General features: G+C 43.1%; 1 protein-coding gene across 3 annotated transcripts in view; it reads left to right on the forward strand.

The window, feature by feature from the left end:
- Positions 1-24,780, forward strand: part of NELL1 (neural EGFL like 1) — a gene marked incomplete at both ends in the record, with an annotated part of 886,110 nt that overhangs the window by 73,618 nt on the left and 787,712 nt on the right. For all 3 annotated transcript variants that reach the window (XM_079707393.1, XM_079707394.1, XM_079707395.1), the window contains one exon: positions 7,677-7,827. In XM_079707393.1, the coding sequence (XP_079563519.1) occupies positions 7,677-7,827 (151 nt within the window). The remainder of the gene's footprint in view (positions 1-7,676; positions 7,828-24,780) is intronic.

The following is a 24,780-nucleotide window of genomic DNA, read 5'->3' on the forward strand; positions in this document are numbered from 1 at the left end:
AGATAGAAGATGTGTTTTAGTCAGTTTTGTGTCCATAGTGCCTGGTTCAGAAGAGTGCTCGATAAAGGTTTTAAAGGTGAAGAATTAATGAGCTAATGATCGGATGGATGAGTGAGCAGTTCACAGAGGGCTGGGACCAGGACTGTCCTCCTGTCTTTTGTAGCAACCCAGAGAGCATCCTGTGCTGGGAACAATGTTCTTGCCTGTCCTTGACAAACTTCTGTGCAACTTCACCCGCCGTGTGGTGGGCATACCTCTGTGTTCTCAGACTCTTGACCATGAGTGTGGATTAAAATGACACCTGACTTGACTGTCAGTTATTACCAAAATACACCTCAGTCCCATCAGCCTGAGCTGTCATGAGCTGAGGGTCTCAGCTTATGAGAAATGCCCCAGCAGGCCATTCTGGGAGCTGACCAGTCCTCTGCTTTAAGGAGGGGAGTGTTATTCCATGGGAAGCCAGGCCTGATTGAGCTTGGCTGGAGGCAGAGGAGGGGGGATCTCACTAATTTAAACAGACACAATTTCATGATTGAAAGCTGGGTGGTTTATGCTTATTTTCCTCTTTTGTAGGATGCCCTCTTTGCTTCTCCCCTGTTTCTATAACAAAAGGATTGTTTTTTCCTTACAATAATTCTGGAAATAATACAATCTAGAAAATTGAGATGTGTGGAAAGGAGAAAAATGTCACCCAGATTAGCTCCCAATGCTAACATTTTGATTGAAGGCCATCATATCTTTCTGCTATGCATCACTAAATACATTTTTATATACTTGATAGAACATTGTACATAAAATTTTGTCCCTGTTTGACATTATTGCCTGGGAATTTCCTGTGTTATTCTAATACCTTTGATATTATGTTATCCTACGTAATTTTCCATTGTATACAGTCTAATTTACAACCATTCCCTGGATAGCTTTTTTGCTATGCGATGCAGTCTTCCCTCTCCTCCCTGCCCCAGTTTTAATGAGATATAATTGGCATGTAACATTGTATTAAAGTGTACAGCTTAATGATTTGATCTATGTATACTGCAAAATGATTACCTCAGTAAGTTTAGTTAACAGCCATCGCCTCATATAATTGGAATTATTTTCATGTGATGAGGACTTTTAAGATCTCTTAGCAACTTTTTTTTTTTTTTTTTTTCGGTACGCGGGCCTCTCACTGTTGTGGCCTCTCCCGTTGCGGAGCACAGGCTCTGGGTGCGCAGGCCCAGCGGCCATGGCTCACGGGCCCAGCCGCTCCGCGGCATGTGGGATCTTCCCGGACCGGGGCACGAACCCGTGTCCCCTGCATCGGCAGGCGGACTCTCAACCACTGCGCCACCAGGGAAGCCCATCTTTTTTTTTAATGTATTTATTTTTGGCTGCGTTGGGTCTTTGTTGCTGTGCGCTGACTTTCTCTAGTTGTGGCGAGCGGGGGCTACTCTTCGTCGCGGTGTGGGGGCTTCTCATTGTGGTGGCTTCTCTTGTTGTGGAGCACGGGCTCAGTAGTTGTGGCTGGTGGGCTCTAGAGCGCAGGCTCAGTAGTTGTGGCACACAGGCTTAGTTGCTCCGCGGCATGTGGGATCTTCCCGGACCAGGGATCGAACCCATGCCCCCTGCATCGGCAGGCAGACTCTTAACCACTGTGCCACCAGGGAAGTCCCTTAGCAACTTTCAAGTAGCCAATACGGTATTGTTAACTACAGTCACCATGCTCTACCTTACACCCCTAGAACTTATTCATCTTATAACTGCAAGTTTATAGCTTATACAATGCAGTCTTTTTATTAAAAAAATCTTTATCAGCCTTTTTGTTGTTGTTGTTGTTCTCCTGTCCTGTGATTCAGATAGAGCTGGCATCCATGCTTTACCCCTATCTTTATTATGAGGCATCCAACTGAGATGGGGTTGGAGGGATGAGGGTTAGGGGGGAGACTTGACCACTGGTAGGTTATGGTACCAGTGTAGGGGGACAGCCTGAAGAGAAGGAGTGATCACAGTTTGCTAACTTCTTGGTGACAAGGAGATGCATTGATATTCCTTACCAGTATTTTAAAATATTTATAAGAAGAGCTTAGCTCCTCCACCATGATGATCTAGTTAGTAAAATTATGGGGCCACCTGAATCTCTTTTTTGAGTCATATAGTAATTATAAAAATGATTAATACCATGTGTCACAGGGTTCCTTGGGTTTAGTCCCCACATAGAGGAGTTAGGGATGCTTAGCTGGCTTTACCCTTAGGTGACTCATTATGTTAATGTACTTTTTCTCAGCAGGTTGGGGTTATAGTTGAGTGTCTTTGGTAAACCTCCTCCGTTGTGTTCCAGGCTTTGGAATCAAGAAATATTATTAATGCAGCAAACATTTTTTGAGGTTCTACCATGTGCCAGGCAACATGCTGAGTGTGAGTATCTATTGATAAACCATTCCCCATGGAATGTAGTCCAGTAGGCATGATAGCCATTAATGAAGGGATGACACACAATAAAATGATTAGACACATAAAGACTTGATATTTACAAGAAGTACAGTGAAGACAACATAGGGAATTCGAGCTGGTCTGGGATGGTCAGGGAAAGCTGGCCTGAAGGCGTAACGATGAAGCTGGTGTCCACAGAAGAGAGAAAGAAGAGAGGTCAGTGAAGATGAGAATATACCAAGGGGGGAAGGAACATGGCCCTGGGAAGAAGAGGCAGGAGGCTTGTGTGGCTGGAGCGCAGGATGAAGCAGGTGGGAGAGAGGAAAGACAGGCGAATGAAAACGTAAGCAGGAGTGCCAGGCGAACGCTATGGAGTGTGCTGATCAACTCTGCTGGGGCAAGACTCAATTTTATCTCCAGTCATATGTTGTGTGACCTTGGGCATGCCATAAAACTTCTCTGTGTCTCCGTTTCTTTACCTGTAAAATGGGGGATTGTTATTTAGCTCAGGGGCTGTACAAATAGATTGTTCATAAATATTTCCCGAGTGAATACAGTGTCAGGCGCTGAGTGTATGATGATTTGTCCCTTTTCCACAGGCACCAAGCCCTGAGGTTCTACATTTTGGCAAACAGTAGACATAGCACAGTGAAGAGTGTAGCATATGGGACCAGCCTGCCAGGTTGGGATCTCAGAACCATGGACTCTTAGCCCAGTGTCTTTTAGAAAATCATTTAAATTCTGTAAACCTTAGTTTTCTCATACGTAAAGTAGGAAAAATAATAATGGCTACTCCTAAGATTATTGTAATTAGATGATATGCACAAAGCAGTTAACCCTGCACTTGGCACCATCGTAAGCCATACACGTGTTTGCTTTTTATCATTCAGGCTCCTGGAGCTAATGGAGGTTTAATGGGATATTATTGTGAACTTGTTCATGGAGATAGAAATCCCTTACACATTAAGTGGGAGTCTTCTGGTGTCCCTACTACTTTCTGCTTGTGATTTCTGCTGCTTTGAAAGTGCTTGGATCAATAACATCTGAAGTTCTCAAGGAAGGGACCCAGGACCTAATAGTGGGACATGTGCCACTCTCCACACAGTAGGAATTGCCCTGTGGACAGTTGGCAGTTCTGAAATGGCAAATTTCCTCTCTACTTAGAAATGAAAAGCCAACTGTCATTTCAAATTAGCAAGTGTTGCTTTATCTTTCGGGGCCAATCTTAACCACAAGCCTATGTAGGACTCAGGCTAGAAGGAGGTGCTATGTCTATATCGAGGCTCTGCCACGTGTCGAGGTTCTAAGTGTACACATGCTATGATTACGGAGACGTCGCCTGGATTCACCATCACTCAAGACTGAGGCGAGCTGCCCTGGTGTGTTTGTTTTGTCCTGTCTCTGGCTGCTGCTGTTTTTGCTCTCTCAACTCACCGATCAGTGGAGAGTTCCCTCCGATGTTAGGTTGAGTAGATGCTTTCCTGCTGGACTTTGAGTGAGAGAGGCTTGCAGAGAAAGAAAAATGCCAGGATAATGGAAAACACCTGGGTGTTCATAGCCTCACAGCGATCCTGCAAGGAATGCCCTCTTCTCTGTATTTCTCCTGTCTAGTAAGTGCTTATTCATCTTTTTTGACTCAGGCTCAAAGTTACGTCCTGTACGATGTCATCCCCAGCCTCCCCGGGTCCCTTCCTTCCTCCTTTTATGCATTGCCCTACTGTTTTCACCAAGTAACTGTCTTGCTTATGTAGCTGTCCTGGATGCCAGAAACAGTTTTTACCTTTTTGCCAATACCTGGCACAGCGTTAACACAGGTATATGTTTGTTGACATTGAAAATCACCACCCTCCTCACCCTGTAAGTCAGGGAAAATGGAAATGAAGTTTCTTCTACATTAGGCAGAGAAGAGCTTGTGAACACCCTCGTTTAATTTCTTCCTCTCCATTCTTCAGCCTTCTCCCTTCACCTAACACGTTTTTACTGATGCTTCCTCATCACATTAGCATTTTTAGTGTTTCTTGAAAATTGACTAGGTAGAGCTATTTCATCCTAGTGGGGAAAGAAAGGAAATAAGGTAAGGGACATGAAACAAGATTATGGTAAGTGATACAAGGAAATAATTGATCACAATACATATACTATGATAAGTGGTATGAAGGAAGTCACCAAAGTGGCATTTTAGACATTAATGGGGGCCCTGTTGGAGGGAGTGACCAGGAGGTTGCATTTGCAGTGAAAGCTGGAGGAGAAGGGAGAGGTAGGCAAGAGGCAATTTGTGTGTGACCGTGCGGGCCATGCGGAAGAGCCTGATTTTATCCTGGGGGCGATGGGAAGCCACTGGAGGGTTTTAGGCAAGAGATGGAAATGATCCTGATTTCTGCCTTAAGAAGGGCACTTGGGCTGCTGTGTGGAGGATGGAGAAGGGAAGGTAACACGGAGACCAGTGAGGATGCAGTTGGAGAGATGATGGCAGCTTGGACAAGAGTTTGAAGAGTAGAGCTGGGAAGAAATGGACAGATGCCAGGCATGGGAGCCCTCATGACATGCTCTCGGATTGAATACGGAGTGTGTAGGATAAGAAAAAATTGAGGACAATTTCTAGTTTTTTGGCCTGAGGAAGTGGGTGGTTCCATTTACTAAGACTGGGAACTCTAGGAGATAAGAGAGGGTTGGGGGAGAGAACAAGAACTCAGTGGGCGAATACAACTTGGTGTTAGATATTCAGATACTGAATATGGAGATATTCAGAAGGATACTGCATATATGAGTCTGTTACTTAAGGGAGAGGTTGAGGTTGCAGATATAAGTTTGGGGGTCATTGGCCATCTGGCTTGATGATATTCCTCCAGGGAGAATTGAATGAGAGGTGAGGATACCCATAACTGATCTGATATTCTTAACTCCCCTAGTAGGTACTGCTGATCAGTCATGGCCCTCTTTGCATTGGGCCTAAGCTTCAGAATCCTCTAATGAGCTCCCTGGGCAGCCACCAACAATCAGTTGATTTCTAATTGATGGGTAAAGTAGGAAGTAGCAAAAAGGAAAAAAAATGGTAAACAACAAAGTTAATCTCAAGAACCAAGTGTTTTTTTCCTGGCACTAAATTCTAGGTGAAATATATTATGAGGCTCTTTGCCCAGTAGTAGTAATAATAAAAATTAACAAACATTGCCTAGTGATCTCTAGTTTACAAAGTGATCTGTTCATACATTTAATTGGTTTTGAATATCATCCTGGAGAGTGTTCAGCTAGGATTCTGTAGAAGGCATAAAAGCATTCCCTAAGTGGCTGTCTCTTATCTCAGCCCTGGACAAAAGCTGACAGCATGCCACTTAGTAGTAAAGTAGTGAAAGTAGTGCCCTTTCTTTGGGCAGAAAGGCAAATGTCACTGAGGTAGGTTTTCTGTGGGTACAGTGTTCTTGGGTTGGGTCCCTCCTTGGAAGAGGACCAACCTTGCTTCCCACTGTCCGTAGCCTAGACTTGAACAGCTGGAAGACTGGTGTTCTGTGCTGCAAACTTGAAACAGCAATGTATAGAATTATAGGAGATAAAGCTGGGGAGGCCCTGAGAAATCACCTAGTCCAACCCCCTCATTTTGCAGATGAGAAGACTGAGGCCTGAGGTCAAGAATTCAAGGATTTCTTTTTGTTAAAAACCACTCTTCAGGATGAGGTTCTTCAAGGTCTGAACACAAGTCTGTGATGTTGCTTGGGCCATGCAGCCTTTACAGTTCTGTGTTTTTCTTTTAAAAAAATTTTTTAATACAATTTTAAAGGTTACTTTCCATTTACAGTTATTACAAAATATTGGCTCTAGTCTCTGTGTCGTACAATACATCCTTGAGCCCGTCTTACGCTCAGTAGCTTGTACCTCCCACTGCCCCACCCCTATGTACGCCCCACTTGTAACCACTAGTTTGTTCTCTGTATCTGTGAGTCTGCTTCTTTTTGGTTATATTCACTAGTTTGTTGTTTTTTTTAGATTCCACATATAAGTGATATCATACAATATTTGTCTTTGTCTGACTTATTTTAATTTAGCATAATGCCCTGCAAGTCCGTCTATGTTGCTGCAAATGGCATTATTTCATTCTTTTTTATGGCTGAGTAGGATTCCATGGTATATATATATCACAGCTTCTTTATCCATTCATCTGTTAATGGACACTTAGGTTGTTTCTGTATCTTGGCTATTGTAAATAATGCAGTTCTATGTTTTTCAAAGCTTCCTCGGGCAGTCCTGGAGAAATACCCAAGTAGTTACCATACTGTCAGAGGACGTGGTCAGGGCATGAGAGAAGGCCACCAAACACGTCTTTGGTGCTCATTTGTCATCCTCTGAATAGTTTTCTCTAATTCAGCTCCCTTCGTACCCACTTTCTGCTGCCAGAAAATATAGTGTAAAATAGTGATGTAATGTCCAGTTTATCATGACAAGGGTGAGCCTGAAATGAGGGATGTCTCTCATTACGCGGATGTTGTAGAAAGAAAGATTTCTGTCCAGTAGCAGGATTAGCTGGACTCGCACACCTCTAGGCCTGCTGAATTGGCCTCAACTTTAATAAACATTTCATGAGGACAGTCATCCACTGCATGTTTACAGAGGAATTCCAGGCACGCTGATGGATCATGAGCATGCCTTGTATTTATCCTTTAAGCAAAAGCAGAGTTGTCTGGCGTTATTAGCTCTAGTAAATCTCTTCTGGGTACAAAGCAAAGACAGATTTCCCTAGATGCATTGTGGAGAGAAAGAAGCTGAGGCCATGGGAAAAGGGAAATTAGAGACTGCTGAGTGGCACTGGATCCTATTAGACTCAGGATTCTCTGAATTTTGGACCCCATTTATCAGACTGCCTCTCACCTTATTTTCAGCAGCTTCATCTGTTTGCAGCTGGCCAAATTGCTCCGTGTCCCATCACAATGCCTGTCAGAAAATCACCAGCTGGCCAATTGTGAACTTGTCAAAGTGACAAGCAGGCACGATGGCTGAGACGGCATTTCCAGGCTTTGCCTTGAATGCGTGCAGCCGTGTGGAGTGGTGGGTGGTGCCTGAAAATGGAAAACTACTAACAAGGGAGGAAAAGGGAGAACGTACCATGGATCCTCTGGACAAGGCATTTTTAACTGTGCATCTTTTCTCCTTTTCCTTCTCATATTCCCTCTCCTCTTTTCCCATCTGTATTTCTTCTTTCCTTCCTCTCCTCCTCCTCCGTTTCCTCTTCTTTCTCCCTTCTGTTTCTCCTGCTCTTCTTTCTTGACTCCTAGATATAGAAAGAGAGATCCACGCAGCCCCTCATGTGAGTGAGAAATTAATTCAGCTGTTCCGGAATAAGAGCGAATTCACCTTTCTGGCCACTGTACAGCAGAAGCCATCCAGTTCAGGAGTGATACTGTCCATTCGAGAACTGGAACGCAGGTAAGAAAGAGCTTTCTACTTCTCAAAAATCTACCTGGCATTCATGGGCTATACAAAATGCCTTGGAATTTAGAGGGTGGAGCTCCAGGAAAATGTTCAGCTTGCTGAAGCCTTGTGACTGTTGAACACATTCATGGACTTACTTTGCCTTAAGATGTCTTTCTCACCTATTTTGTATCTCCTGGTAGACTTTGCTCATATAAAACCACATGCTATCCACCAGATTTAGGCCATCAAGCAAGTTATATTTGCCAACAACCTCCAATAAGCCTTCATTGTGTTTATTTTATGCAGGAACTGTGTTTGACGCTGGGAATATTAAGGTGAATAATACAGAATGTTTATTCTAAGGATCACATCACACAAGCTAGTAGGGAATATGGACAAATGAATGTCACGAAGAATTGTAGATGCAGTGCTGGAAGCTTGTGTTTAGGGAATAGAGGTAGTAGGCAATTCTGCTAAGCTTTGTAGTAAAGCCAAGAAAGGGTTCAGAAAAGATGACTGTATAAGGAAATCAGGTGAATAGATGTTTGACAGGCTGAATGGGAAGGAGTAAGGAATAGGAAGAACAATGTTCAAGGAAGAGGTTGTGAGGATTCGGGGAAGGAACAGGTAAGTGGGTAAGTTGATGACACATGAAGTGTGTGGGGCAGGGGCTGAGGTGTTTGAGGCAGGCAGAGATAGGTGGTATTACAGAGGCAGGCGGAAACCAGATCATTCCAAAGCTCTGTTGCTGTGTTGCAAAACTTGGACTCAAGTCCCCGTAGATGATGGGAAACTACATAATGGTTTTAAGTTTGAGAAAGATCTCTCTATGTGGGAGTTCAAAGTAATGATTATGAGATGATCTAAGACAAGGGTATAAGGTCCTTGCTGGGATTTACTGGTGAGCTGTGGCAAAGCAGAGGGTGAGGGGAAAGATTGTGTCCATGAACCTCCATTCCCTGCGAGCCCCTCTGGTGGCCCCTGTAAGTGTGCTGGAAGTCTTCTCCCCAGACCAAAGCTCCTGGACAAGCAAACAGATCTCTTTCTCAGAGAGACTCGAACCTCCATTCCCTGCGAGCCCCTCTGGTGGCCCCTGTAAGTGTGCTGGAAGTCTTCTCCCCAGACCAAAGCTCCTGGACAAGCAAACAGATCTCTTTCTCAGAGAGACTCGCGGTATTTCAGTCTGCTGTCTGTGTAGTGCCCTGGGGGTGATAGCCTGCCAAGGACTGTCTCTTCGACTGTTTCGGTCCCATGGGACCCAGGAGCTGGGCTCCAGAGCCAGGCAGTCAAAGGTGTCCCTTGGGTGGCAGCTGTAAAAACCGGGGCACCGGATGGTATAAAAGCTCCCTTCTGAGAGAGATCCTCTGGAGTTTGCAGAGGGAGAACGTCAAGATGGCATGGCTGCCAGTCTTCCTTCTGGAGAGTGTTCCAGCAGGTTCCTGGATGTGTGTGTTAGATTAGATGCCTGCCCCTCAGGCCAATGCTTTATTATAAGCAAATGAGCTTCTTTCACTTGAAGTCTGGGCACCAGAGGCTTCCTCTGATCTGGGCCCCGAGCTGGGTGAGTCCCAGTGTGTGAGCTCTTTTCTCAGGTCATTACAGCATTGTGGGTCTTGTGGACACGAGCCCCTTTGGTTTTTGCAGCTAGACGTTGTGGAGGATTGTCTCTTAGGTGCAGGTGTTAAGAGTTGGGGTGCCTGATGTGGGGTTCAAACTCTTTGCTCCTTAAGGAGAAGCTCTGGGTTTTAAGTTCCCTACTGGCTCTGGGTCCCTGAACTGGGGCTGGGGGTTTACAGTGAGATTATATCTCACCTTATCCTATCTGCTTCGATGCAGGTTTTTTTTTTTTTCCCCTCATTTGCCCCATGTGCTCAGCCAGCCTTTAGGTTTTTTCCAGAGGAAAATGTTTCATAGGTAGCTGTAGACTTAGTGTGGAGGGCGAGGTCCACTCAGGATCTACCTTTATCACCATCCTGAACTGGAACCTCCCAGCCAATTTTATTTTTATTTATTTATTTTTGGCTGCGTTGGGTCTTTGTTGCTGCGCGCGGGCTTTTCTCTAGTTGCAGCGAGCAGGGGCTACTCTTTATTGCGGTGTGCGGGCTTCTCATTGTGGTGGCTTCTCTTGTTGTGGAGCACGGGCTCTTAAGTGCACAGGCTTCAGTAGTTGCAGCACGTGGGCTCAGTAGTTGCGGCACGCAGGTTCAGTAGTTGTGGCGCACGGGCTTAGTTGCTCTGTGACATGTGGGATCTTCCTGGACCAGGTATCGAACCCGTGTTCCTTCATTGGCAGGCAGATTCTTAACCACTGCACCACCAGGGGAATCTCCCAGCCAATTTTAATTGACTACCAATTTTATATTAATCCATTGAAAATACTTATGAAGCACCTCCTCTGTTCTAAGTGCTATGCCAGTTTTTGTGGGAAAGTGAAAGAAACAAAATCTAACAGTTTGACAATGTGGGAAGCAAGGCATGACCACATAAAATAAAGAATAAAAAAGAGCTATTAATAGAGAAGTAATAGACTGGAGTTACTAGGCAGTGTGTAGCTAACTTCAAAATTATGTGGCTCCCCAAACTTAACCCCTGTACCCCTCCCTCCCCCGCCCAGGGGTGGACAGCAGTGGCAGAACACTGGCTCCCCCCAAGCCCACAGAACAGTCACTGCCTAAGCAGAGGGTGGCAACTGGGGAAAGACAGGTGGGCCCTGGGCACCAGGAGCAACCAAGCCAGTGGCTGAGAACTGGTCCCAGGGAGGTGGTAGGTGGTGGGAGGGAGCTGCACATGAATGGAGGCTCCAAGGGCCCAGTGCATGCTCCACTGTCCCATCGGACTTCACGGACAAAACACAAAGTCAAAGGTAAAATTACTGAGAATTTCAAGATGGTGACTGCAGAGCATTAAACCCCAAGTGTGGGTCCCTCCTGAGGGCAGGATCCTGTGCAGATGCACTGGTCACATGCCCATGAAGCCAGCCCTACCTTGACCTTGCAGCAGACACGGTGCTGCTCTCCCCTGACCCCTTCACATCTCTTGTGTAGGTTCTGTGTGCCCTTCACCTGGCTTCTATGGGCTTTGCTTCTGAAGGTTGGCACCTTACAACTTGCCTCAGAGCACTGACCCTCAGCCTCTATAGCCCCTTCACCCTACTATACTGAGAGCGGAAGTGTCTAGGAGTTCATTTCCTCCCCAGGCAGCCTGGAGTCAATGATTGACTCATGAGTGTGGGAGTATGGAAGCCTAGTTCCCTGGCCTTCGACGCCCGGAGGCCAGTCAGGCTCTGAGGCTTCATTCATCCCCCAGAGCAACCAGGGATCAGGCTGAGGCTGGGACTTACTTCCCTCCCTCCCTCCCTCTCCTGGGAGCACTTCCTTAGGAAATCACTTGCTCTCAAATTCTCCTCAGGGTCAGTACTGGGGAACCAGAGTTCAGATAAACCTTCCCTTTTACTACTTTTTGATATATCAACCTAGATAGGTAAACTGAGGCAAAAATGATATAAAGGTGTTAAGTTCAGAGTTGAGTACATTAAATTGGTGGTTAAGGAAGACCACATAGAAGGGAGACTCCTGAACAGGTAGACTTCTGCAGGCAAGGGAAAGAGAAGGGTATAGAAGCAGGGAGAACAGTGTGGGCAGTCACACAGGGAAGAAATTAAGGAAATGCATTTTTTTTTTTTTTTTGGTTGTGGGGAGAGGTGCAGAGAACAGACCATTGGCTGGAGCAAAGGATCTTTCCATGTACATTTTCAACAGAGGTGAGGATCAACAGTTCTGACTCTTTCCAGTGGTTAAGTTTGCCCTCAGCCTCCAAGGGATGTGATGGACCCTGACCCTTCTGTGGGGATGCAGTCAGCACAGTGAGCTGCTTGTTTCTGGGCCAGCCTGGCAAAAGTGAGCTGGCATATGTGTTGGTGAGCAGACATGGGTTAAGGGTCCACATGTTCTGTAGGCTGGGAGAAAGCGCAGGTTCTTATTGCCCAAGGGTGGAGACGTCAAGTCAGCCTCAGCTTCACAGGCATAGGAAGGTCATGTCCTTGCCCCACTGGCTTTGTGGGGTTGGGTGTGAGGGCCTCCTCAGTATGAGGGCCATACAAATGTCCACGAATAGAGTGTGGGGCATCTTCAAATGCTTCTCAGTGGAAGCAGAGAACTTCCAAAAGCAAGTGAGAAGTGAGTGGAATGGCAGCCGATATAGTAGAGCGCTGGCTTCAGCGTCAGACATGATAGAGGCTGGAGTCTGACTTCTAGCTTTGCAGTACCTGCTGTTTAATATCTTGGAAGCTCAATATCCTTATCTGTAAATGGGGATAATAATCTGCTTTGCAGGACGGCCGTGAGGATGAAAAAGGATAGTGCATGTTAAGTGCACAGCTCTTAACAAATATGTATTTCTTCTCTTTGTCTAATCCTAAGTCTTGAAACTATTTTATGGGTTTCTCTTTTGGAATCTAAAAAAAATCTATATCTTACTTTAAGAAACGTTTTGAAAAGCCTTTTCTGTTGCCAGGAGAGTCATCTGAGGCCACCTTCTCTTACTTCCCTGGCAGGATTCTAATAGAACTTGAGGATCATTGAATGGAAATCATCTGACCATTTTTCATTGTAATAGGAAAACCTCAGGTCTTGACTCAAACAAAATAGATATAAAGAAGTAGAAAATAAGTTCCCCTCCACTTCTGAATTCTATGATGCCTTCCTCCATGTTTGTTTAGTCTAATCAAGGCAAGTTATAAAGGATTAACTCTGAATCTGTAATGTACTTGGCTGTGGGTAGTAAAGATCTGGTTCCATGCTTAAGGAGATTAACATCTAGTTAAGGAGGCTCTCAGCATGCAAGAAGTAGAGGGGAATATATGTTTAGGAATTAGGCTTTTTATAATACAAAAGATGTTCCCATCTGTAATATGTGAGAATCTTTAGTCATTTTCAGATTTCTTTTTGTTTTCCAGGGTAACAGTGTCTAGAGAAGCAAATTGCCTTTGTAGACACTTGGCATGCACATTTGACCAGGTATAGAAATGATCGGGCTCTTCTTTATTCAATAGCAGAGGATCCAGGGATTTGACAGACTGGATTGATAAACTGGAATCTGTTAAGGATCTGGTAGACTGTTGACTGCGAAGTCAGACACCCAGGTTTTTCTTTTGATTCTCTCCTGTGTGATACTCATTGCACCTCTCACGATCAAGGTGAATTAAATATGCGTTTGCTACAAATAGGATATGATGGGCACTATTAGATTCCTAGCTGATTTTGTTTTCATTTGTTTTTTTAGTATATTCAGAGTTGTGCATTTATCAACACAATCAATTTTACAAGTTTTCATTACCTCTCGAAGAAATCCCCCACCTCTTAGCTATCACTCCCCCATCTCCCCAAGGGTCCCCCAGCCTTAGGCAATCACTAATCTACTTTCTGTCTCTGTGGATTTGCCTAAATGGAATCACACAAGGTGGCCCTTTGTAGCTAGCTGGCTTCTTTTATTTAGAATGTTTTCAAAGTTCTTTCGTGTTGGTAGTGTATGTCAGTAGTTCATTTCTTTTCTTTTCTTTTTTGGCCACACGTTGTGGCTTGTGGGATCTTAGTTGCCCAACCAGGGACTGAACCTGCGCCTTTGGCAGTGAGAGTGCAGAGTCCTAACCACTGGACTGCCAGGGAATTCCCCAATTGCAGAATAATATTACATTGTTTGGACATAGCACCTTTTATTTGTCCATTCATCGATTGATGGGACACTGGAGTTGTTTCCACTTTTTTGGCTATTACGAATAATGCTGCTATAAGCTTTCTTGTATAAATTTTTGTGTGGGCATATATTTTTATTGGGTATTTAACTAGGAGTAGACTTGCTGAATCAAGTGGTCACTATGTTTAACTGTTTGTGCAGTTGTCAGACTGTTTTTTTTCCAAGTGCCTGAACCATTTTATGTTCCCACCAGCAGTGTATGAGGGTTCCAAATTCTCTTGATCCTTGTTAAAAGCTAGTTACTATCTTTCTTTTTGATTATAGCCATCCTAGTAGGTGTGAAGTGATATTGCACTATGCTTTTGATTTAGATTTTCCTGATGGCAAATAATGTTGAGTATCTTTTCATGTGTTTATTGGCTACTATATATCCTCTTTGGAAAAATGTTTATTCAGATCATTTGTCCATTTTTAATTGGGTTGTGTGTCTTTATGATTTGGTATAGTTATTTTATAGATACAAATCCCTTATCAGATGTGATTTACAGAATTTTTTTCCCCATTCTGTAGATTCTATCACTTTCTTCATGGTGTTCTTTGAGGCACAAAAGTTGTTAAATTTGATGTCCAGTTTTTCTTTTATTGCCTAATCCTGAGACTGAAGATTTATTCCATATGATTTCTTTAAAAAGTTTTATAGGTTTAGTTCTTATATTTAGATCTTTGATATATTTTGAGTCAATTTTTTTTAATATGGTGTGAGATGGGGTCTGACTTCATTTTTTTGCATGTGGATAGCCAGTTGTCCCAGCACCGTTTGTTGAAGACTATAGTCATTATGTAAAGGAAATTTAGTTTTCTTCCTGTTTAAAAGACCAAAGAACCATGAACAGCTGTTACATTTTATTAAACAGCCCGTTCAGGGTACCTTTTGAGATAATTATGTGTTTTTTCCCTTTCATTTATTAACATTAATTACATTAATAGAGTCCATAATGTTGAACTATTTCTGAAATCCTTAAATTTATATTTAGTAATGTTTAGGATTTTTGCATCAATGTTAATAATAGTAATATTAATAAAAATAGTAATAATAACTAATTACTGGGAGCATTGATAAATGTGAGGCATTGTTCTAAATATTTTACCTTAAACTCATTAAACACTTTTTAACTCATAAGTGAGATACAATAGGTTTTCCTGTGTACGTGATTTAATTCAAGGTTTTTTGAATTTTATGCTCTAGACTCATTTAAATATATAGGCAATACCTCTTTTATAAATGATTCTGATACAATTAGCCTGAAAATAATGTGGGCTGATAATTTGTGTCTGGGGAGGCTGGGAACTCTTTTATTACTGAAAATGTTCATTTTCCATCTCTTTATGGTATTGTTCTATTTAATTAATTTTAAGCTCTTCTGTGGACCAATTTACATTTTGTTGAAATCATATATTTCATTGAGATCGCCCCCTTTTTTGGGGCAAATAGTTGGACATTATATTCTTAATAAAATTTTTGTATTTGTGATTATATCTTCATTAATTTGTAAATGTGGAATAATGTGTTTCCTTCTTGGTCAAGCTTATCATGGATTGTGTAATTTATTGGCCTTTTTAATGAAGCAGTTCTTAAGTTTTATTGATCAAGTCTACTGTTTTTCACTTTAAATTCATTGATTTCTGCTTCTTACCTCTTTCTAGATCACTTTGGTATTTTTACTAGCTTCTTGGATGTTTAGTTCATTTGTTTTCAGTATTTTCTGTTTACAAGTAAAATCACTGAAGGCTTTGTTTTCTTATGAGTACCACTGAATATAGCCCACTGATACTGCTATATACAGTTTTCCTTTTCTGTACTTTTCTATAATTCTTAATTTCAGTTAACTGCCTCTTTGATCCAAGTTAGAGGAGTATTAAAAATTTCAAAGTGATTAAGTTAAAAAATACTTAATGGGTGACTCCTGGTTTTATTGTTAACTGAACATGTAAAATATGTGCTATAAGATATGAGATGGAAAACCTCTCTGGTACCTGTACCTGCTCAATATTTTCATTTTTTGAGGGGGAACATTTAAAAAAGATGGGCAGTTTTTGTGTGTATATAGATATAACTTTATGTGTAACAGTTGTGTTATTCAACTTCTCTGTGTTTTGATTTATGAACTTGAACTATGACATTCTGAGAGAGAGATTAATAGCTTCTATTATGATTAGACTTTTGTCATATCCTCCTTGGATAGGTTTAAGGGCTAAGCCTGGAAATGTCATGCATTGCCTGTACTGCATTTTATTGACTAATACTGGGAAATTTGATCTAACAGTGTGCTAAGGATGAGAAAACCTGGATATTGGAATAACGAGGCAGTCTCTGTTTTGATTGTCTGGGATGTAGTCTGTGCCCAAATACATGAACGTAACATGGGTAAGAGACTGCATCATATAGGGGCTTTTTCCAGGTGGTACTCTGAGGTACATAGTATGTACTAAGCAACTATTAAGTGAATAGATGATTCATTTTCTCCAGCTCTGGTTAGGGCTGCTCAGAAATTTCATGGCTGATTTCAAAGGTTCACATGGAATATATTGTGCCAGGAATAGTACTGCCCTGGATGTACTATATGTGGGAGGCAGCACCGGACAGTGAAAAGGGCAAAGGTGTTGGTATCTGGAGACTGAAACGAATAATTCCTTGGGATTTTTGTATAGGATTAGAGGTATTTGCAAAACATCTACCATAGTTCTTGGCACATAATTTAAAAAACAAAAAGCCATGATGGTGTTGTTAACGTGGAAATTTGATGCTGAGGGGAAAGAGGATATGGAGGAGTGGCCAGAGAAGCAAACAGCCACTTGACTCTAGTTCACTGGTTAAAGAAAAAGAGTATCTATCACCCCAGTCTTCAGGTAGTGTTCAATTTCCAGTCAAAAGTCACCTTTGGGGCTTCCCTGGTGGTGCAGTGGTTGGGAGTCCGCCTGCCAATGCAGGGGACATGGGTTCGTGCCCCGGTCCAGAAAGATCCCACATTGCCGCGGAGCGGCTGGGCCCGTGAGCCGTGGCCACTGAGCCTGTGCGTCCGGAGCCTGTGCTTCACAACGAGAGAGGCCACAGCAGTGAGAGGCCCGCGTACCGCAAAAAAAAAAAAGAAGTCACCTTTGGTGATGAAGCACAATGGGGAAACCACATTCTGGATCTGAACACTTTCCCTCATGTGCACCACGGGAATTCATCATCCGCTGCCTTTTCCAAAGCTGTCACCCAGAAAACCTGCATTTACTGTTTTGGAAATCACTGTTTCCAATTTCTGCTAGGCTTCCAACTATTCTCAGGTAAGGCCATTATTGAATTAATGGCCAAAGAGTTCATTCAGTGGCTGAGTTTCCTTCAGCTAAAGGCAGGCCTCTCTCTCCCTCGTGGGGTTCCAGCAGCCAGAGGTGGATCATTTGGGAGGTGATTCCTTAAACCAGGAGCGAATTTCTTGGCATAACAATATCTAGAAACTCCCTAGGTAACTGAGCCAGTTGAGTTTCTATGAATACCTTGAGTAAGTAGATAAAATGAAATGGAAAACTTAAATATAAAGGCAATTGAAAACATACCTGGAGGTAGCAATTGAAATAGACTCTTCCATCTAATGGAATGGGCACTCTGTTATTAATTCTCATCTATATTTCTAATTTGATGGATTTTTATTTTATTTTATTTTATTTTTTTACTGTACCCATAGAGCACGTTGGAGGAGCAACAAAGATGAATCTGTCTCGCTGAGCTATCTTAATAGCATTGCAGATTTAATGTTTATTTTTCCTGATTCAAGTGTGTTAATATGGAGCTTTGTTAAAATGGAAAGCTTAATTAACATAGATTAAATCTAATCAAACTTTCTGCCAGTATACGCAACTCTATAAGATAATGGTAAATCTTCTGTTTCTCAATTTTATTCCTAAATTATAGATAAAATTAAGTCTAAGCCTAATTAGCTAGGAAGCTGGAAGCTAGGAGTCTAAGAAAAAGCTTCCTGTGGAACACTTCTGTGAGGAGATGAAGGGGACATTTTTCGCTCGCTAAGAAGGCATCTCCTCTTTTAAAAAATTTTGTATTTCGAAAGATACTCTTCAGTTTTCGGAGTTCTTGTGGTGGAAAGAACTACTTTCTACTTTGATGCCAGATAGACGTGGGTTCAATTCCTGGCTCTATCAATTACCAGACAGGTGAGATTTTGCAACTTTTAATTTACCTCAAACTCGGCGTCCTTTCATGGAAAGTGAAGTTAATGATTACCGTGTCATGGGGTTACTGGGAGGATTCAATAGAAGCACTTAGGCGAATAGTTCCTCAAGCGTCTTATTTTTCAAGGCACTCACCAAATCTCATTTCCCTTCCTCTCCTCATGTGTTTTTGTGTGTGTGTGTGTGTGTGTGTTTTTGCGGTACGCGGGCCTCTCACTGCTGTGGCCTCTCCCGTTGTGAAGCACAGGCTCCGGACGCGCAGGCTCAGCGGCCACAGCTCACTGGCCCAGCCGCTCCGCAGCATGTGGGATCTTCCCGGACCGGGGCACGAACCCGTGTCCCCTGAATCGGCAGGCGGACTCTCAACCACTGCGCCACCAGGGAAACCCTCCTCTCCTCATGTTTGTTTGTAGATATTTCCTCATACTGTCTCAGATTCTTCAGAAGTGAAAAAGGTAGATATTGGGAATTTCTCATCATTGAAATAGTAATTAGGTTTTCACATCAAGAGATTGTTATACATAATCTAAAAATAGTGGTTGTCCTAATGGAATGCATTCAGTGATTTCTAAGCAGCAGATTTACCTTCCTAATTATGGATGATTTAAGCTAATATGTAAATTATTTTGCACTTTCAGACGATTTATTGAAGATGTCAGAATGGAGGGATAGGAGGTGGAAGAAATTCCAGAATAGTATTACATGGTTTGAACCTAGCCCAATAAAAAGCTTTTCTCATGGGTGATTAACAGTACATTTTTAGGGCTTCCCTGGTGGCGCAGTGGTTGAGAGTCCGCCTGCCGATGCAGGGGACACGGGTTCGTGCCCCGGTCTGGGAAGATCCCACATGCCGCGGAGCAGCTGGGCCCGTGAGCCATGGCCACTGAGCCTGCGCGTCTGGAGCCTGTGCTCCGCAACGGGAGAGGCCACAACAGTGAGAGGCCCGCGTACCACAAAACAACAACAACAACAACAAAAAAACAGTACATTTTTAGAAATTAAACTTCTTACATAAACTTAAGTTTAATTCTTTCCTCAAGGATATATAGTATAAGCCTTATATTAAAAAAAGAAGTAGGTGACTTCAGTTGTTAAATTGCTTACATTTGGGAAGGAAAGAAGCAAGTTCAAATTGGGATCTTGTCCAAATGCAGATCTCTCTATGCTGCTTTCAAAGTATACAAATAGGTCTTCACTTTCCAAACAAATATGGGGAGGCTCTAGATTTAGAGCTGTGTTCCTTTTAGACTGTAAGCTCCCTCATCAACAACATTCAGGAAATATTAATGCAAATCTATCAAATAGCATGTGTGGTGCTAGATACTTCTGTACAATTGTGAAACATACAGGGATGGAGATAGTCAGTGGATGAAACACCACAAAGTATGGTTAGTGCCCTGATAAGAGGAATACAGGGAGCACAGAGCAGGGTACCTTGACTTTCCCAGAAGAAGTTGGAAAGCCTTCTCACTGAGGGTTCTGCTTAAGAGGCAAAGTAGAATGAGTAGAAATCAGCCAGAAGATGGTGAATGGAAGAGGGTTCTGGACGCAGCATGAGCAAAGGGGCGAGAGATGAGAGTGATCATGGTGCCTTAAAATAACTGAAGAAAAATGCCGTGTTGTTGGAGAGTGGGCAGAGCATTAGGTAGGGAAGATGGGGCGTGGCCAGAAGTGAACCAGAGAGTCAGGCAAGAGGCTAGATTGTGAATGGCTTTCTAAGCAATGCGTAGGGGCTTAGCTTTTATTCCAAGGGCAATGAGGAGTCATGCAAGGGATTTAAGTACAGGTGCAGCATGATTAGATTTGTGTTTTAGAAAAATTGCACTGGCTGCTTAGTGGAGAATGGCGTGGAGGAGGCAAAGTTGGAGACAGAAGGCCAGTTAGGAGGTTGTTGCAGTTGTCCAGAATCTAGACTCTAGATAAGAGGATGGAGACCTGGACTATGTCAGATGACGGTGGTGCAGATGAAGAGAAATTGATTAAGGTAATTAGAAGGTAGAGTGAACTGGTTGTGGTTTTATGTCAGATGTGGTGGGGACAGAGAGGGAGGGGTCAAGGGTGATGCCCAGGGTTCTGGCTTGGGCTATTGGGAGGTACTGTGCCCTGAGCAGGCAGGATGAGGTGGTACATGCCTTTTTTTATCCTTGTGTTTGCATGTCACATGGTACAGAGTTCCTTGAATTTGCTTTGCTCAAATTTTTAGTTAAATCAGTTAACAAAAATAGAAGCTGAAAAGGGTAAGAATGGATGAGAAATATTCTCTGGGAAATGGGATCACCTACTTCTGGAAGGAGGCTTCTTCTTGAAGAAGGAAACAGCAGCTAAAAGTTAAATATGCATCATCTAGAGATGCTTCTAAATGCTAGGAGACAAGACACCTGGAATCTGGGTTTCCATCATTTTTATCTTTATGCCTAGCAGAGTGCAGACAGTTTCAAGGGAAAGTTTAAAGGCTGCAGTGAGCATTAGAAAGTAGTCATTTTTAGATAGAAATAAATGAATGGAAGGATTGCATGTTAAGAAAATGAGGTTTTTCAGTAACACACTAATTAAATAAAATTTAAATCTTTGTCAGAAGAAATGAAGCTGCTCAGATGACTTTTGACCTTAATTGAGGACGAGAAGTATCATAGCAAGAGAGTATAACGTTTTGGGCAAATTGCTCATGCTTGCACATATGCTTATTAGATTTTGGATTGCATAGTGTTTGAGAAACAGAAAACCAGCAAGTGTAGCCATTAACCCTTACTTTCTTAGTAAGAAAGTCACAATTGCATTAATACTTATGTGTAAAATCATTCAAGTTCAGTGGAATTCTCCTAGAGAATTTAAACTGTCATCTTTGACTTCCTTTAGAACTAGTAGTTGTGAAACACTTGCATGCCTGCGTAATAGGTGTTTACTCATTTGGTTCTGTGGAGAGAAATGTGGAGAGATGGGCCTTGTCACTGCTGAAAGATTTAACACCCTGACTTGCCAAGTTCTGGGTGGAAGGCATTCCAGACTGTCAGACCATTGATCAGAGTGGTACATTGGCAGGGATGCGGGGCCAGAAGTTAGAAGGCCTGGGCTCAAGCCTCTGCTCTGTCAGTGACTATCCAGGAAACCCTGGGCAGGCCCCTCACTATGCCTCGGTTTACTTATCTGTCAAATTGGAATCCATTCATTATTCCTCAGATACTACTCTGTGTCAGACAGTAATCTGTGGGCAGGAGCACTGGTGGATTCTGCCGTGGGGAAGAGGACACGCAAGGGACCTGATCTTGGGGACCTTGCATTCTAGTGGGGCGAGTCAGATGGTAAATACAAAAATAAACCTAACTATACATGTCACGAGAGAAAATAAAACAGGGATGAGTGACAGGCCTGTGGAAAAGAGGCCAGAGGAGCTTTATGAAGATGGGGCATTTGAACCGAACCTAAGAGCAAGCCAGCTGTGAGAAAATTGGAAAGGTGCGTGTCCCGGGTATAGGAGAGGGTAAGCACAAGGGTCCTGTGGCAGAAACCAGCTTGGCATGCTCAGGAGGTAGACTGAGGGCTGGCGTATAGGGAGTGTTATAAATAGAGGACTCAGTGAGGGAGTGGCTCTGGATGAGAAGCTAACAGTAATAGCTGCTGTGACATTTTTGCAGTGTGAGGGGAAGTGCTTCGTAAATGACAAAGCATGATGTTTATACAGGCTATCATTTCTCGTCAGAAATCACTTATGGCGCACCAGCTGTATACATAGAGAGTCTACCCATCCATGAGAACTGTTCCTTGGAAATCAAAATAATTTCATAATGTGCGAAGCTACAACAGTTACATTTTTTATAGATCAAATGAACTTGGTGTATTTAAAAAAAAGTTGTTTAGGAACCCCCCTCCCCCCACAACCCTAAATGGATTGAATTGGTTGCTGATACTCATAGCTTGGTAGGAGTGAATTGGCTGTAAAAGTTATCAGTTCATCTGGAAGCAACCAGAATGAGGTTCTTCTAGCCAGTAATCGCCTTTCCTGAGAGGTGGAGGGTCTTATCCCCGAGAATATGGGTATGGCACGGAGGTGCAGGATGTGCTAGGAGGTGCAGAGGTCCTGGGGCTGGAGTATAGCCTGCAGGGCGGGAATGGCAAAGAGCTGGTGTGGTGACCTTGGTGGGCTCCCCACGAGAGGCAGCCTTGTAGGGTTTGTTGATGAGCATGGAGTTTATCTTATGGGATAAAGGTTGAAAGTGCAGGCCTAGAGATGGTTTGCAGATGAGCTTGTTTGGCTCACATTGTACTGGCCTCCATAGTATTTTTTTTCCATTAAAATTGAAAAAAAATCATGAAATTATTGCCAACATTAAAAAAAATTGGGAGATTTGGCCTAAAATCTCAGCTTTCTAGCTTCTCATGAGAAGCACGACATGCATTCTTCAGATATCCTCAGTCCCTAGCTCCCCTGATTGTCGCCCCATCACTGTGAGACCCTGTTGGTTGCTGTCTTTTCAAAAAAATTTTTTTTATTAATGTACAGTTAGAAAAGTGAAATTCTTGTACACATGTTTTTATTCGAAGAAGAAAACTAAAGAAACTTAAAGGGCTGCTTGTTTCATGAAAAATAGTTCAGACTGTCAACCCACTGCAGTCATGTGAGATACCTCCGGGCCCCTATAGCTAACGCAGTTGGTGATTCCCTTCTGTCGGGGTTGGGGTGCTGGTGAGGTGTTGAAAAGCAGGAGAGAGGCATGCTGAGCTGGCGGCTTTAGAGAGAGTTCTTAGGTGGCTGTGCAGAGGATGCATTTACCATACTGGCATTTTTGTTGCTCCTTTTGTTAAAGGAGTCGGGCCAGTTCAGGAATCATGATTGATGCTCTTCAAATTGAAAGGATGAAAGGAATCCAAGGGCAAAGAGATGAAACTAGCTAAAAAACCCCTTGACCACGCATTACATCTTCCAAACAGGATTTCTTTCCGAAGCTGCATTAGATTGCTTTCCACAAATCACCCCAAGGACATTTCATTTTCTTATGGCCGTGGTGGCCACATCCTCTGAAGTCAGAGTTTGGGAACGTATAGTCTGATAAAGAATTTTAGGCTGACTTCAGGGGTTGTTCTTAGTTTGGAAGGTAGAGTTTAGTCCCTGAAATCGTGGAATCCTTGGGATGGGTTAGTAGCTAACTGGGTAGTAGGACGAGAAATTATCCTAGAATAGCTGTCCTTGAAAATCTGAGCTGCGTAGTCATCATCGGTTTAGCAGAATTGGCTCTGCAGAAACAGTTAGTAGGTACACATGATGAGTTTAAAGGGGACAGTGAAAATAACCACTGCTGGCCCATTTGTCCCCTTTTGTTCTGCCCTGATTTGATTCTGGGTGCCTGGCTCTCAGCTTTGGGAACATGGAATAACTGATGTCTTTCTGGGTATTGTATATTCAGTGTCTTATGGGAACATGGAATAACTGCTGTCTTTCTGGGTATTGTATATTCAGTGTTTTATCTTGCTCAAACCAACCAGAGGTAGGAGTGCTTCATAGTTGTTCCCAGCATTCAGAACATGATGATGTATTTTTTTCAAAGAGCACATGAATTCGTTTGGTGGTTTTGATTTCACCATTCACAAAAGAACCTTGGGCTAGAAACTGGGGCTGTTGGTCTGGTCCCCCTTAAATGATGACAGCTTTCAGCCTGAATTTACACTTCTGAGACACAGTGAAAGGGGAGGCAAAATTGATTATCCAGAATGTGCTAGATATTGGACCATGATTATCTCATTTTGTCATCATCACAACCGAGATTGGCAGTTTCCTGATCTCAAAGATGGAAAAACAGTGCCTTTGAGAGAGGTGAAGTAATGTGCCCAAGGTGATGTAGATAGAAAGTGGCACAGCTAGAATACAAAGCCAAGTCTAAAGTACTGGAAATAAGACCCAGAAGGGTGCTTAAGGATTTTGACCAACCTGTTATCTTTAAACATCACTTTTTATTTTTTATCTGCGACATTCATTCATGTGAGTGATTACAGTTTTGTTGAGTTGGACATGTTGAGGTTGATGGCATTCCAGCCTAACTCAGTACACGCATCACTGACAAGCATATGGCAGGTCTGCCACATAGGATCCAAGGACTCCTGGGTCTGCAAATAGTCTTGTAAAACAAGAGTTATGTTACATGATGAAATAAACTTGAGAAAGATGACACATACTCTTTCTTTCCTGGAGAATCACAGTAAATATTAGCATATTTAAGGCTCTTTAAAATCATGTAATAAAGTCCTAGACCCTTTATTAAGCACTTCAAATGCATCATTGTGTTGAATCCTTACAGAATGATGAAGTAGTTTCTATCATTATCCTCATGTCATGGACGAGGGTCAAGCATAGATTGTTGGTGGCCTTGGCAAGGGTCACCCAGCTGGTAAAATGATGGAGCTGGGTGGGAGTCAAATCCAGGTGCTCATCTCCTCAGCATGTTTTCTATTTTTTTTTTTTTTTTTTTTTGCTGTACGCGGGCCTCTCACTGTTGTGGCCTCTCCTGTTGCGGAGCACAGGCTCCGGACACGCAGGCTCAGCGGCCATGGCTCACGGACCCAGCCACTCCGCGACCTGTGGGATCTTCCTGGACCGGGGCACGAACCCGTGTCCCCTGCATCGGCAGGCGGACTCTCAACCACTGCGCCACCAGGGAAGCCCCTTAGCATGTTTTCTTAACCAGTGTGTTGTATTGGTTCCTTCAACTCGCTTACTGTAGCATTTCCCAAACTTATTTTTATCATGCAGTGCTTTGGGGAGTAGTATTTAGTATCATTTAGTTGAACTAGCATTCTAACACACACTGGGAAAAGCTGCACGTACAGCATTGATTCAGGGCCGCTCTGGGCTGTCAGTCCAGAAAGAAGCAGTTTGGTGGCCTCAGAGAGGCTTGGAACTCTGAACACAGCTGAATAGGGGAGGGTGTCATGGAACTGGCAGTAAGAGGCCACCGGAGGCTTGATGGTGTTGAACTCAGTTAAAGTGTTTCATTAGTCATCGGTGCCTGCACTTCACCTTCGTGTGGTTGGCAATGAGAGGCCTGCTGAAAAAGA

Source organism: Hyperoodon ampullatus, assembly GCF_949752795.1.
Source record: "Hyperoodon ampullatus genome assembly, chromosome: 7".
Taxonomy (NCBI): domain Eukaryota; kingdom Metazoa; phylum Chordata; class Mammalia; order Artiodactyla; family Ziphiidae; genus Hyperoodon; species Hyperoodon ampullatus.